Raw genomic sequence first — 16,437 nt, forward strand, 5'->3', positions numbered from 1 at the left:
GTATAGATGGGAGGACTGAGACAAGTAACTGTCTCAAGGTCAACAACCTGCAAGTGTTAAAAAGTGAGATAGAAACCCAGACAGAATTAAATGTATTGTCAAAAATGTCATAGTCCGGCTGGTGCCATGACTCAATAGGTTAATCCTCCGCCTACCGGCCCCGGCACCCCGGATTCTAGTCTCGGTCGGGGCGCCGGATTCTGTCCCGGTTACCCCTCTTCCAGTCCAGCTCTCTGCTGTGGCCCGGGAGTGCAGTGGAGGATGGCCCAAGTGCTTGGGCCCTGCACCCACATGGGAGACCAGAAGCACCTGGCTCCTGGCTTCAGATCAGCGTAGTGTGCCGGCCGCCATTGGGGGGTGAACCAATGGAAAAAGGAAGACCTTTCTCTCTCTCTCTCACTGTCCACTCTGCCTGTCAAAAAAAAAAAAAAGTCATAGTCCAACTATAATAAATAACTTCATGAAACTGAGTCTTTTTTAAGATTTATGTATGTATGTATGTATTAGAAAGTTAGGGAGAGACAGAGATCTTCTATATGCTAGCTCACACTCCAAAAGGCCACAAATGCCAGGGCCAGGCCAGGTTGAAGCCAGGAGCCTGGAACTTCATCCAGGTCTCCCATGTGGATGGCAGAAGCTCAAGTACTTGGGTTGTCTTCCACTTCCTTCTGGGGTACATCAGCAGGAAGCTGGATCGCAAGTGGAGCAGCCGACTTGAACTAGTGCTCATGTGGCCAGCATTGCATGTGCCACCCCAGGTCTTCTTCTAACAGCAAGTGCCTTCACTTCAGCCATAAATACTTGTGCTCTTTTCTGCAATGTATGCAAACATGCAGACTTCTATACAACTTCGGGTAACTGAGCATCTTCTTTCTTTAACCTGTGCATAGCTGATAAAAGGTGAACTCAACAGTTCAATTCCTCAGCATAAAACAGGGACTTTGGATGATGGGGGCGGGGGTCAGTAAGACTTGTCCTCACTTTTATCGGTAGTAAAAACAAAACACACAAATAGAGCTATCTTCAAGAAATGCTTGTTTGAACTAGAGATATTTAACAGATGCAAAAGTTTTTAAAAATACATTTAGAAGGAAACACATGGGTAGGTATAAATGGAAGTTATGGCATATCCAAGGCTTGAGGAGACATGAGATCAGACTAAGGAAAGCCAGGAACACAATTTGGAGGTGTCTCAGCTAGGGTTTAAAAGTGTGTAATGTGATGATGTCCATGTTAAAGGAACATAAATATCCTCCAAGTCACACTGGCACTCTGAGCTTTCTGCTAAAGTAACAGTGGATGTCAGAAAGTTTATTTGAAGGAAAAGTCATTCTGTGAAATAAACATGGAACAGAAGGAAATAATTTTTAAGATCAGACAAAAAGGTCATTTGCTGCTTAAATCAGATTTTCTTCTCTATAACAAAATACGTGAAACAAGGTACTTATGAAAGAAAAATATGTATTTTGGCTCACAGTTTTGGAGATTCACAGACTAAGACTGGGAGATTCCATTTGTTCAACATATGGTGATAATATTCTTGCTGGCAGAGTCCAGAGGGATACATAGCATCACATGGCAAGAGTGGCCACATGTATCTGTGTCTCTCCTTATAAAGCCACCACAACTCAATCATGCAGGCTCCATTCAAACTAATCCAATGCAGTCACTACAAGAAGGCAGCACATCTAAACACCATGTTTGGATTATTAAGTTTCTACCTTCTTAGTACCATTAACATAAGAATTTGAGGACCAAGCCTAAAACACACACGCTTTTGGGGAACATTCAAGCCAATATATCCATGCCACAGTAAGTACACTGGTAAAAGTGATACCTGGATCAGAAAACAGATCAGGGTTCTAAGCAATCCTGATGCATGGAAGCTGCTGTGAAATGAGGAGAAATGTACCAGTCAAGATAAACAGAAAACTGTGAACCAAGTATTGAAGGCAAGAATCCAAAGTTCACTCACAGCTATCACAGATACAAAATATTTTTTCCTCTCATCACAAATCTGAGAAATGTGAAACAAGTTGTATATGAAGCAGTTACTTTAGCTCAAAGGATACACACATCGTAAGTCTATTGCTTTTGTTTTTGTTTTTTCTTTCTTATGACCTCTAAAGATCATGCAAGGTTCAAGCAAAAAAATAAATTCTTGCTTGTTTCCTTTAGGAGTCATAGCCTATGGGCTAGGCTAATAGTTCCACGAAATGTGCTAACCTTATGATAGCCCCTTCTAATGACATCAGCTTCTAACAACTGCAGTTCTAGAAAACACTATAGAGAAGTTTTCCAAGCTATTATATTTAATGAATATTTTTTTGGTGGTGGGCACATAATATTTATTTATAAGGAGTCTATACTGATACTCAAGTTTTTAAACCAAAACAGAAAACACTTTGAATCAGAGTATGCCTGAAAGTTAAACACTAAGATAGTTTAATTTCACACATCTTGAAACTAGACATTGGCTAAGATGGACTGTTAATCTCCTTGCAAAACAAGCAAGCACAAGAAATCTATTTCATAAGTAGGGTTTAATATGTGTCAGTAAATCTAAGATCTCAGAGGTAATATTTCAAAAGCAATAAATAACATGGTCACATATTCACTGATGAAAGTTACAATAATGGAAATACTTAAAATTCTTCTAACAGTGGAATTATTTCAGTTAGGCTGTTTGCGTATCTCATGACTATACGTTTCCCAATGACCTACTAATCTAAATTAAAAATTAAATACACATTTATTCACCAACAGTGATACAGCTTTAAGGCTGAGAAAAAGAACTAATCACAAGTTTAACACTTTATAGCCATCCAAAGAAGAAATGTTACCCAACAGAGAAGTCCTCATTGTAGATAATGAGAGCTATACATCAGTTTAAAGACTAATAAAATTCAACTAGCTTCACCAAAACACTCGTGGAAAAAATTACACCTTACCTATTTTGTTCAAGACATAATATGAAACTTGAAAGGGTTTGTCTATTTTGGTATTCAGTTACAAATAAGAAGCTATAATAATTCATTATAATACCTTTGTAAACAACTAAAATCATTAATTTGGGGAAAATATTTTGTCCATAAAAAAAATCACCAATTCAATTACCATTGGATCATTTTATTCACAAAATAGAAGCAAGATTTACAGCCCCTTTCAGTTGAAAGTTTTCTCTCCAAATAATTTTAAGTAAAAGGCCTTGAGATGTATAAACTATAAAACATGTTGAAATGAAAAAAAATTCTTAAAATTTACAAACTAGTATTTTGTATAAGAATTCTGTATAAAGTTTGTCAATCAATGTAAAAATACTTCTTTTCAATTGAATATAAGGCATGTTCAGTTTATATAATTCTGTAGAATTATTTTTGTTTCGTTGGAGACTTCTCTCTCCGCCGTTCCTGATTTTTCCTGGATTCTCTGGAATGTTCAGAGTATCTGCTAGATTTTTCCCATTGTCTTTCAGCACCATTTTGATACCTATCTTCATCACTTCTAGAACCTGAGTGTTTTTTATTCTTTTCCCTTGACTTTGATCTATCTTTTCTTCTGAAATGTTCACTGTCCTTATTTTGGTGTCTGTGTTTCTCACTTTCGGAAACAGAATTTCTCCTCTCTCCTCTCTTCTTTTTGGGATCACTATGCCTCTTTTCCAAATCCATATGAATTTCTTGGTCTCTGTCATTCCCATTTCTACCATAACTATTTCGTTCAGGAGGAACACCTCTGTCTGATGTGTACTTTGTTATGGGATCTCTCCAATTTGGATCTCTTGAATTTTGATCTCTGTGTTTTTCTGATCTTCTTTCTCTCTCAGACCTTGTTTCTTGGTGCCTTTGTCCTTGTCTTCCTTCTTCTTGCTTCCTGTCATTTGTATGTTGGCTCCTGATCAATTTATTTACTTCTTTTCTTCTGGTCTTCCCTTGTCCTTTCTTTCTTATGTCTTTAGCTGCATGTGTAAAATTAAACAATTAGATTTATCTTAACCTTGTTTTCATAACTTAATCACTTATTCTAATTCAGATAGCCTACTTATAAAGCCAAAATGATAAAATGGAGAATCTGATGACAGAGTATTTTACAAAATGCATAATTTTCAGGAATATACATTATCTCAACATTAACCCAAAGCACTGTTTTGATCCTTAGCTCAAGATAGTAAACAGGCCCATTAAATAAACACTTTTCCAAAAAGCACATGGAAAAATGGAATTAAAAGAGATTTAGATGCCAAAACATTTTGAAATCCATGCATACTGTTTTCATAATATATCTTCCACAAATATTAAGCCATTCATGTGCATGGATTTCAAAGTTTCTATACTAAAGTAAACTTATCTTTTATAATTTCATTCCTACAAATTTTTGAAGTATTTTTGTATAGCAAATGTTGTAAACATTTTTATGAAGTGACTACAATGGTATATTTCCATTTTAAAATTTTAATGTAACTTGGAAATTCTGAACCATAAATATTAATCATCTCCTATGAAATATTATGTCAGAGCTGCACATAATCACAACAAATGACCACAAACACCAGAAACTTCACTCCTAAAGTGAGAGGAATGAAGTAACTGAGTTTGCTTAACAACACGAACACATATTTTTCAAATAAAAATCTCTTCCCATGAAAACAAGAGCTGGGCCCGCCAGTACTGGCAGAGAGGCACTAACTGCACAAGTGAGAAAAGCTATGTGAAGATACATAGCCACAGGTTAATGAGAGCCACAGAGGCTTAGTTTGTGGAAAAATCATTCTAAGACCTTGAACAATTTAATTTTACTGATATAATCACAAATACAAATATAAATCTTAATGAAACAATTTATCATTTTAAGCTATAAAACAAATTTAACCACTTTCTGTTATTTGAGTGCATAAATCAGATACTGAGATGACCAAAATTCTGTCAAAAATTTATGTACAAACTACAGTGACAAAAATACGAAAGAAACTTGTCTATGTTTCCCCTAACTCTATCCAATCTCAAAGCTTCTGTTTCTTCTGCCAAATGCCTGCCCCTGGCTCACAGGACAGTCAGCTGGTTTGCCACCAAGGACTTATTTCTCTGGTTCCTATCAAACAGCTCAGCTGAGCTGCAGCTACCCAAGCAGAAACCATCTGGCTCTGTGTGACACCGACGTCTCTGACTCCACTCCGCACCTCTCTCAGGGCCCTGTCAATACTAAAATCCAGACATCAAACATGATTGCAATCTCCCTTCCCTCTGCCCTGCTTGCTTTTGCAATATTCTACTTTGTGGAAAGTTTATACTGCTTTTAGGCTAATACCTTTACATTAATAAAACAAAGCTCTCTTCTGAAACTGTATAGTAAGGGAAATTAATTTTCAATCAGCCAGCTTCCTTATTGCAGCAATTCATGCTGTGTTATCATCTGTTCTCAAAACAGATACAATAACAAATTCTGTAGAATTAAAGAGGTGAATGTTAAATGAACAATATTTGTGTATTTCCATTCAAGAATAAAAGTTCCTTTGAGAAACTGGAATTTGGGTCTAAAATATAAAATACCGAGAGCTCCACAATTCTGGATGCCACATAGTATGTGAAACACTTTGAAATGTAACAAGCTAGTGAACAAGACTATAAAGATTAGCCTTTCCAGCCTAAGGCTGCAGGGAAAAGTACTACCACTCTGAAACACAGCATTAAAAAAACACAACACATAACACAAATGCATATACACACACAAACACTAAGAAAGAAATGGTATGCCTTTTAGAAAAGCATGCCCTTATTTAGCCCAAGATACCAGAGTGGAAGAAAGCAGCGCTGACCTTGGGTAAAACAACACAGACCTATGTCAAAAACATGAACCAGAATGAAATTTTGAAAAACATTTTTTGCTACAGCATATCCACTTCCAAGGAGGACAGGGAAGACTATAGAAGACATGTGTTCCTGCTGAAAACAGGTAAAAATTTTTAAAATTTTCTATATAAAGGTATTGAAGTTCTAAAACAATATATGATACTAAAATGGAAGAAAGTGCTCAAAAAATGGGTGGAGATATGTAAAAGGAATACTAGAGACAAGGTGAAGCAACTCAGGCTTGCCAAACTGAAAAAATCAGAACAGAACAAACGACAGTACTGGTGGGGTCGGCGCTGTAGCGCAGGAGGTTAAGCTGCTGTCTGTAATGCCCACAGCCCATAAGAGTGCCAGTTTGAGTCCCCAGGCTCTGCTTCTGATCCAGTTCCCTGCCAGTGTGACTAGGAAAGCAGTGGAAGACAGTCTGAGTGTTTGGGCCCCTGCTACCCATGTGGGAGACCCAGATGGAGTTCCAGGCTCCTGGTTTCACCTGGCCCAGCCTTGGCCATTGCAGCCATTTGGGGAGTGAACCACTGTACAGAAGACCTTGTTCTCTCTCTGTCTCCCCTCTCTTTATAACTCTTTTAAATATATAAATAAATAAATCTTTTTTTTTTTTTTTTGGACAGGCAGAGTGGACAGTGAGAGAGAGAGACAGAGAGAAAGGTCTTTCTTTTGCCATTGGTTCACCCTCCAATGGCCGCCGCGGTAGCGCGCTGCGGCCGGCGCACCGCGCTGTTCCGATGGCAGGAGCCAGGTGCTTCTCCTGGTCTCCCATGGGGTGCAGGACCCAAGGACTTGGGCCATCCTCCACTGCACTCCCTAGCCACAGCAGAGAGCTGGCCTGGAAGAGGGGCAACCGGGACAGGATCGGTGCCCCAACCGGGACTAGAACCCGGTGTGCCGGCGCCGCAAGGCGGAGGATTAGCCTGTTGAGCCACGGCGCCGGCCAATAAATAAATCTTTTAAGAAGAGATAACATTAGACTTTAATTCATAGAAGATAAACATGTGTGATTCTATATTCCAAATAAATAGGTGAAAAAAATAAATTTTAGATGAATTTCAATTACTAAATGTAGAAAAAGAGACAAATAGACAATGGGGTAGGACTTTGGCCTAGTGGTTGGGATGCCTGCATCTCCTATTAGAGTGCCTGGAGTCCAGTCCCAGCTCTACTCCTTATTCCAGCTTCTTGCTAAAGTGTACTTGCGAGACAGCAGGTAATAAATAGCACAAACAGCAGGATCCCTTCCAGTCACGTGGCAAACCTGGACTGAGTTCTTCACTCCCAGCTTCTGCTCAGCTTAGCCATAACTGCTGTAGGCATTTGGGGAGTGAGCCAGCTAACTGGAATTCTCTGTGTGTGTGTCTCAAATAAACGAAATTGCTAAGATGACCTTACAAAAGGAAAAAAAGAAAGAAAAAAATTACCATTAGGCAAAAACTACAATAATAAGTTCTGCAGACAAGATTCGAATGGATGCTAAAATGAATGAGTGAAAGTTAAGGAGAAAGAGATTTGCACAGTGTTACGTTTGTCTCCCTAAAAAGGGTATTAATTTAACAAAGGAAATTATTTCTGTTAAGAAATCTAGCAGGGCCGGCGCCGCAGCTCACTAGGCTAATCCTCCGCCTTGCGGCGCCGGCACACCGGGTTCTAGTCCCGGTCGGGGCGCCAGTTCTGTCCCGGCTGCCGCTCTTCCAGGCCAGCTCTCTGCTGTGGCCAGGGAGTGCAGTGGAGGATGGCTCAAGTGCTTGGGCCCTGCACCCCATGGGAGACCAGGATAGGCACCTGGCTCCTGCCATCGGATCAGCGCGGTGCGCCAGCCGCAGCGCGCCAGCCGCGGCGGCCATTGGAGGGTGAACCAACGGCAAAGGAAGACCTTTCTCTCTGTCTCTCTCTCTCACTGTCCACTCTGCCTGTCAAAAAAAAAAAAAAAAAAAGAAATCTAGCAGACATCACCTCAATTCAGTGATCAAGGTCAATGTCACTAAAAATAAAACCCATCAATATTATGAAGCCCTTGACAATATGCATTAACAACAAATCATTTCTATGGTATTACTGCAAAAACTGCCTAACCTCATTCCACCTATGAGAAAACACCAGACAAATCTCTAAGTTGAGGGTCAGCCTACGAAATTAAGTGACTAGAGGACTTCAGAAAGTCCGAAGGCTACTAGAAGAATGAAAAGCCCGAGAACAACTGTCACAGGTTGCTGAAGACTGAGGAAAACACAATTAAATGCAGTAGGCTCCTGAGAGAAAAAAAACAGACATTAACAGAAAAACTGGTGGAACTCAAGTAAGGTTTACAGGTCAATCAGGACTAATATTTCCATGTTAATTTCCAAAGTTGTAACAAATTATAATATTAGAGGAAACTGGATGAGATGTTTATGTGGACTGTCTGTACTGTCTTTCCAGTTTTCCTATAAGTGTAAAATTAATTCAAAATCAAAATAAGAAATAAAGGCAGCAGAGGATTAGTGAAAAAATGAGGACAAGAAGAGCCAAATTTTCCATGAAGCTCCACAGAAGCACAGTAAGCCGATGCTCCACAGTTACTTCCTGTCAGGGAGCATCTGCTGATTCAGGTTGCTGCTGAGGGAATAGACAGAAGACTCAGGGAGTTCTGGCAAGCTCACAGGGCTGGAGAGAAGGGCACCAGTGAGCTGCAAAACACACACATGGTAAAAGATACACATCTACGATACGTAAAGAATTCTGATAAATTAATAGAGCAGACATAAAAAAAGAAGGTGGGGGTCACACAAAGCCTGGAGCAGCCACCTAACAAAAAGGGAAATATTAAAATGGCCAATAAAGCTTACATGGTATTTAGGTTCATCAGTGAGAAAGAAAATGAAAATTAAAGTACAATACCCACAATTCCATATCATTACATAGCCACAAGATCTGGCCAAAATGAAAACCATGGGCAATCTCAAGAGCTGGTAGGGAGCTGCTAGAACTCTGTATGTGGCTGGTGGGAGTGTATGTTGAAATAAACACTTGAAAAAATTGTTTGGCAGGGGCCAGCACTATGGTATAGTAGGTTAGAGACCCAGCCTGTTGTACAAGCATCCCAGACAGGCACCAGTTCAAGTCCTGGCTGCTCCTCTTCCAATCCAGATCTCTGCTATGGCCTGGGAAAGCAGCAGAAGATGGCCCAAGTACATGTGCCCCTGCACCCATGTGGGAGACTAGGCTCCTGGCTCCTGGCTCCTGGCTTTGGATTGGCTCAACTCTGGCAGTTGCAGTGGTTTAGGAAATGAACCAGAGGAAGGAAGACCTTTTTCTCTGTCTCCCCTCTCACTGCTGTAACTCTTCTTCTCAAATAAATATATAATTTTTTTTTTTTTTGACAGATAAGAGTTAGACAGAGAGAGAGACAGAGAGAAAGGTCTTCCTTCCGTTGTTTCACCCCCTCAAATGGCTGCTACGGCTGGAGCTATGCTGATCCGAAGCCAGGAACCAGGTGCTTCCTCCCGGTCTCCCCTGTGGGTGCAGCTACCCAAGCACTTGGGCCATCCTCCACTGCCTTCCCGGGCCACAGCAGAGAGCTGGACTGGAAGAGGAGCAACCGGGACTAGAACCCAACATCCATATGGGATGCTGGCGCCGCAGGCGGAGGATTAACCAAGTGAGCCACAGCGCCGGCCCCAAATATATAAAATCTTTAAAAACAAACAAAAAAAACCCCTGGTTGACAGTATTTACTAAAGTCAAACATAGACACATGCTATGACATCTGATTATCAGCAATAATTACATAAATATATTATCTGATATACCACCTGTAGGTATATACCCAAAGGCAATGTGCACACACATACACACACATATACATAAATGTTTCTTGTCTAATGATGGGGCTATGTCCCAATAAATCAATTCCAAGTTAAAAATACCAAGATGAAAATGAATTTAACACATAAACTACGAAACATAACTTAGTTTAGCCTATGTTAAATGTGCTCAGAATACTCAACATTAGCCTACAGTTGAGCATCATGAGAGCAATGTATGGCATTACCCCAGCCCAAGAAAAGATCAAAATACATAATTCAAAGTACAGCTTTTATGGAATGCATATGGACTATCATAGTCAAAAACTCCTAAGATGAACCAATGTAGGTTGGAGACTAACTGTGTATATATGGTCAGCAAAAGTTATGTACAAGAGTATTCAGAGGGACACTATCTGTGAATTTACATGTCCACTGACTAAAAAGATAATAGGATTACAGTATATTCATGAAGTAGAGAACTGTAACAGGAATGAATGAACTATACCTAAATGCAATTCTATACAAATGTAATGTTGAAAGAAATGTCAGACATAAAGAGGATTCGTAATGCACAGTTCTGAAGTTACAACATGCAAAATTAATCTACAGAATTACAAACCAGAATAGTAGCAGACAGGCCTGAGGGAGGGCAGTTACTGGGAGAGGGAACAAGGAGAAATTCTGGCCAGAGTGCTAGCTATTCACATAGCACACAGGATAAGCACTGAATGTGTGGTATATATCAATCACTGAAATAAAGCTTTGCTGTTAGAAGAAAAGCCTAAACATTTTTTTTTTTTTTCCAAATAAAAGCATCAGGCAACTGTTACACATTATATTACAGCTGAGACCATGATAAACACTTGCCCATGAAGTATCTTGGCTTCGATGCAGAGGATTCCAACAGGTGATGTTGGCATTATAGATGCTGTGATATACTAACAGATCGTACTAGTGATGGATGATTGTGCGTATTAACAACTAAAGCTTTAAACACTCAACTCTAAAACAAGCAATACAATACAACCACTTTCTTCCCTCATTATAAATACCACCAGCAATATGCTTGTTAGGAAAGAGCAGGATAGGTTATAGACGAGCTTCAATACCTGAGGCGGAGCTGTGACTCCCGGAGGATGAAGAATCGCTCTCCTCACTGGAGGACCCTGAACTGCTATCACTGCTGTCAGAGTCAGAGTCAGAGTCAGAGGAGTCGGACTCCGACGAGGAGGATGCTGATGACGAAGACGACAGGGAGGACTTATTTGGTTCAACATCTGGTTTCTGAGCCACTATGACTTTCGGTGTGTTTTTGAGATGCTCACGCAATTCATCCCTAATTAAAAACATAGTCTCTGTTAGATTCTGTCTCAAAGGCAATTGTAAGATAATTGTGTAAGGTGAAAACAAAATTCTTACGTTAAACCTCCGAGACCTATAGAAGTAAAGAAGTTGATGGCAAATCGAGTGTTTCTTGGATTATCTCGGGGTAACAACCCTTCAAAGAACGGCTGTAGGGTTCTATAAAAGAAAAAAAAATGAATGGAAGAGAACAAAAAGACAAAATCCTTACAGTTATTTTGCAGATTTCCAGTATATTAAACAAACAAATGAAATAATAAATGGTGGTGTATGACTCTTATTAGGTTATGCTACCTGCTATCTAAATGAAATGAGTAGGATCAAGAAATAATATACTAAGCTGAATTTCTATACTTATGCAACAGAAGAGGTTTTTAAAAACTTTTCACTCATGCCAACACAGAAGAATACACATGGACATATACATATATATATGTGTGTGTGTGTGTGTATGGTATATATATATAAAATTTTTTAAAGATTTACTTACTCATCTGAAAGTCAGAGTTACACAGAGAGAGAAGGAGAGGCAGAGAGAGAGAGAGGTCTTCCATCCGCTGGTTTACTCCCCAGTTGGCCAAAATGGCTGGAGCTGCATCAATCCGAAGCCAGGAGCCAGGAGCTTCTTCTGAGTCTCCCACATGGGTATAGGGGCCCAAGGACTTGGACTATCTTCTACTGTTTTCCAGCTTGAGAGCTGGATAGGAAGTGGAGCAGCCGGGACTTGAACCAGCACCCATATGGGATGCCCGTGTGGCTTTACATAAGCCACAGTACCAGTCCCCGTACATAAGATTTAAAAAAAAACCCTCTTGTATTTTAATATATATACAGGCATGTGTACACAACACTGGGAGATATGAGGAAGCAGTCCACCAAAGGGAGGCATTTAGGATTGAGGACTGCGTAGAATTACTGTATTTACAGAGCAAGGCAAACAGAAAAACATTAACAATGTACTGTGGTTCTGGTCAGTTCTGAGTGCCACACTGAATGACTACTAGATGGAGTCAGGAAAACGTTTCATAGAAAAAGGTAAACTATTGTCACAGGCATGTTCTGTAGTAGTTTTTCTAAGGTAGACAATGCCCATGAGGAAAATTATATTCTCACTTTAAAACTTTCTTTCCCTTTGGTCTGAAAGGGAGGTTTTTTTTTTTACTTACTGTATACTTCGCTGATGGCGATGTGAATCTAGCTATGAGATTATTAGTTAAGTTCTTATTTTGGCTATGCTATTACAGAAAAATGTTAGCCATCTCTTATAAGGTCTAAAGATTAAATTGTGCATCCTACAGATTCCTTCATAATAGAATTAGTTCCCTACCTTGAAGAGAATAGAGAAGTGAAAGAACAAGTTGGGCTTAGAATAGAGAAATGAGGGAGCAAGTCCTAGATCACTTGCTGACAATAGCAATATTACATGAATACTTAGCAAACCGTTTCAACCCTTAGATAAGAACTTAATAAAACATTTACCGGAAGGTCCAATGCCTTCTATAAATTTTAAGAATCATGTATTTGAAAACACGTCTTAAATATCTAACATGGTGTAGTTTGTTTAACCAGTAAACTTAAGCACAACCATATAAAATGTTTTTAGTTTCTTTCTACCGACAAGTTTAAAACATATGATACACAGATTCAGGTCATACAAATTTAAATGTATCTTTGATTGATTTTAGCAGCTTAAATTTATGGACAATCTTATCTAAAAGCCATTTAAAATAAAACTCTTAATAAAATTTCCCCATGTGGACATACAATATGTACGCACATATAACATAGCATACTACAGAACATGCCTGTGACTATAGACTTGTAGTTCAGGCCACCAAAGATTAGAGATGGGACACGGGCACTCCCTTGACTTGCATCGTCTGGTCTGCTTTAACACAAACCAGGAGGAAAAGAAAGCTAGGCATCAGAAGCAATGGGTGGCAGGCCTATTAATGGCTGATCTGTACAGTGATCTGCCCTCAAGGAGACCCAACAGGCCAGTCCACTGCAGTGGCTTTCAATGTGGTAAGCCTGGGCTTCAGCAGAAGTCAGCTTGTGAAGAGCCCTGGCAGCTCTGCCAAGAGTTGGATCACTGGAAATGGATCTGCCCTGGAGTCGAAGGATGCCCAGGTCAGAGCCACAGATCTTATTGGCTCCAAGCTGAAAAGCCCTTCACTCAGCCCAACTTCCAAAGTGACCACTGCAGTTGAGGGGACAGCCAAGTAGGGTCAGCAACATTGCAGGCAGAACTGTAAATTTCTTGTTAGAGATGCCACCTGCCTTTACCTGGCCAGCTGTCCTCCCAGGCCAGCCAAGTAATGAAAGTCAACAGAGTGCCTTCCCCTAGGAGGTTCACACCTCCCTTAGGATATACCCCATGTGAAGAGATAGATAGGTCTGGGCCTCTTAACTTACAAGGCCTAAAGCCCAACAGATTATTATCAAGCCCCTTCTATCAGGTTCTATTTGCCTCTCAATCAGAAAAATTACTTGTAGCTTAGACAGCACCTCTCTTAGCTCCTCTAATAATGACTCTGTCCTTTGTTCTAGACCCTGTCTAGTCCACTTGGGCCTCATTCCTCTGTAATCATAACCTCTACTCTACCACCAATGGCTCTACTCCCAACCTGTGTGTACTGATGGTCCTCTTCCCCACTTAATGCTGTATAATTGTTCAGACCTGGTTAAGGCCACTCTTAGGATCATTGGTTACTATCCTCACCCTGTCTTTTATGACCTTGTCTAAATATGATCAGAGTCGGGGAACTTGGAAGGCTTCCATAGCCTTGGCAACTCATGACGACAGCCTAGGGTGGTTACTGGCACCATAAACTAGAGTGTCAATTTGTTGGGTCAACAACAGGAGCCACTGTGCACTTGCTCCTCATGTGGGATCTCTGTCCTTAATGTACTGTACATTTTGATTTAATGCTATAACTAGTACTCAAACAGTATGTTTCACTTTGTGTTTCTATGTGGGTGCAAACTGTTGAAGTATTTATACTGAATTGATCTTCTGTATATAAATAGAATTGAAAATGAATCTTGATGTGAATGGAAAGGGAGAGGGAGCGGGAGAGGGGAGGGTTGCGGGTGGGAGGGAAATTATGGGAAGGGGAAGCCATTGTAATCCATAAGCTGTATACTGGAAATTTATATTCATGAAATAAAAGTTAAAAAAAAAAAAAAAGGTAAACTATTACAAGAAGAATGATTAAGAGTTTGCTAGACAGATGAAAAAGAGAAGGGACTGCCAGGGGTAGAAACAGAAATAAAGAAACATCAACAGCCAGACAGGCTTGACACGATGGCAGTGGGGATGTGGCTACAGTGCCATTTGCTAAAGGAATTGAGCCTGGTACAACTGACAGGGACCAGAGTCAGTAAGTATATGAAGCCAGAAGTGGATGGAATAGCCCACAGACAGCATCCAGAACCCAGGACAGACCTCTGGTGAACCTTAACACCGCAGAGGCCAGCTGAGGAGGAGATGGAGGCTAAGGAGAAAGTGAGAAGTCACAGTGAGCAAGTGGCCAACTGCTAGAGAGAGGCAGAGAAGTGAAGGGGCATACGGAACGACTACAGCATTTGGCAGTGGTCATGGAAGAAGCTGAGAAGGATGACTTCAATGGTGTCCACTGATTACAAAATATTATTGTTTTAGGGCTCAACATAAGGGTACAAAATAAGAGAAAACTAAGTACTCATCAACTGCAGAATTTCAGTGAGCATGCAAAAAAAAATTTCATATGCTCTAATGAAATTAAAGGAAGCATTAATTTTGTGTTCTTGCGACTAGCAGTAAAAGTACAATTAAAAGTTACATGCTGGGGGCTGGCGCAATGGTGCAGTAGGTTAATCCTCTGCCTGAGATGCCAGCATCCCATATGGGCACCGGCTCTAGTCCTAGCTGCTCCTCTTCCAGTCCAGCTCTCAGCTGTGGCCTGGGAAAGCAGCAGAAAACGGTTCAAGTCCTTGGGCCCCTGCACCCAAGTGGGAGACCACAGGAAGCTCCCGGCTCCTGGCTTTGGATTGGCGCAGTTCTGGCCATTGCGGCCATGGAAGACCTCTCTCTCTATCTCTCTCTCTCACTGTCAAATAAATAAATTAAATCTTTATAAAAAAAAAAAAAGTTGCATGCTGTCTATGGTACATGAAATACAGAGAAGTAGATGATTAATGCATTAAAAAAGTCATAGGGGCCTTTTCTTTCTTTTCTTTTCCTTCCCCCTTCTCTCCTTCCTCCTCCCCTTCCCTTCTCTTTCTGTCTGTCTCTTTCTTTACAACCGAGGACAGACTTATATCTGCCAAAGAAGGGGAAAATCCCTGAGGACAATAAGAATAAAAAGTGCTTAACGACAAACTTACTCATCCTTTAATCTTGCATTAAGTTTGGGAAGACCCATGTATTCACACAGTTCTTGGAAAAATATTTTGACAAAAATTCTACTGGATGATGTAGTGGTTTCTTCACTCAGTTTTATACATTCAAGAACCTGAAAATTAAAACAATTTTATTTTGGTTTTCAAAAACAGTACAAGGTGACCAATACATTGTTAAGAAGTATCTCCTGAAATTATGACTTATTTTCACTGTCAATCACAATTATTTCTGAAAATCTTTTATGCTGACATGTATTATTTCTGGCAAAGTTTATCCCAATTTTCAAAATGTTAAGATGTTACAGAAATAGATTTCATTCTCTTTCTTAATACATTTTTTTATAGCAGGGAAGACATCTTGTCTTGAGCATATAATGCAGAAGAAGCAAAGAGAACTGCTAAACCTCCCTCATCAAAATTTGGTGTATATGAGGGTTTGGGGCAAAATACTACTTACAGCACTAGGCTACAGTTTTGTAAAGCACATGTAACAGATAATAAAAGCCAATATAAATAGAATTATGGCTTTTTCTGAATGCTAAGATTACAGATTAGTAACTGAAACTCTTAGAAAGATAATTTAAGGCAAATAAAAATAAAAGTAACCTTCCGCTTTTATGTGCTACTTATTTCAGAAACCTAACGGTGGTTGAATGATTAGTGGTTGTATAATCAGTATCAGCGTTAAATGTATTTCAAATTCCAATCCAGTGCACTGGATTCTTCTGCATTAAGACTATCTCTCCTTGTTCTAACGATGACTGTGGCAACTCCTCCCCACTGCTTACCTAACTTCAGTGTCTGTTAAAAATAAAAATAACATATCCTACTAGCACAACCATTTCTCTGGATTCCTATCAACAGGAACCATGGAGAGGTTAATCCCTGAGAAAACAGGGACAGTAATTCAGAGACACACACAGCACCAAAGTAATAGCACAACACACAGAACACAAAAAATCTGTAACACAGAGTGGCTACAAAAAATTGTGGAAAAATGGAATTAAGAGGCAATGTAAATTTTCCATGAACTATTTGAAGCTTCTCAG

The 16,437-nt window shown here is 39.9% G+C and overlaps 1 protein-coding gene across 3 annotated transcripts in view; it reads right to left on the reverse strand.

The window, feature by feature from the left end:
* Positions 1-1,474: 1,474 nt before the first annotated feature.
* CWC22 (CWC22 spliceosome associated protein homolog) overlaps positions 1,475-16,437 on the reverse strand; it is a 78,068-nt gene continuing 63,105 nt past the window's right edge. For all 3 annotated transcript variants that reach the window (XM_062188594.1, XM_062188604.1, XM_062188613.1), the window contains 4 exons: positions 15,374-15,501; positions 11,063-11,164; positions 10,753-10,979; positions 1,475-3,958 (listed from right to left, as the gene is read on the reverse strand). In XM_062188594.1, coding sequence (XP_062044578.1) covers positions 3,372-3,958; positions 10,753-10,979; positions 11,063-11,164; positions 15,374-15,501 — 1,044 coding nt within the window. In that variant the 3' untranslated portion in view covers positions 1,475-3,371. The remainder of the gene's footprint in view (positions 3,959-10,752; positions 10,980-11,062; positions 11,165-15,373; positions 15,502-16,437) is intronic.

The sequence above is a fragment of the Lepus europaeus genome, chromosome 1 (genome assembly GCF_033115175.1).
Source record: "Lepus europaeus isolate LE1 chromosome 1, mLepTim1.pri, whole genome shotgun sequence".
Taxonomy (NCBI): Eukaryota; Metazoa; Chordata; class Mammalia; order Lagomorpha; family Leporidae; genus Lepus; species Lepus europaeus.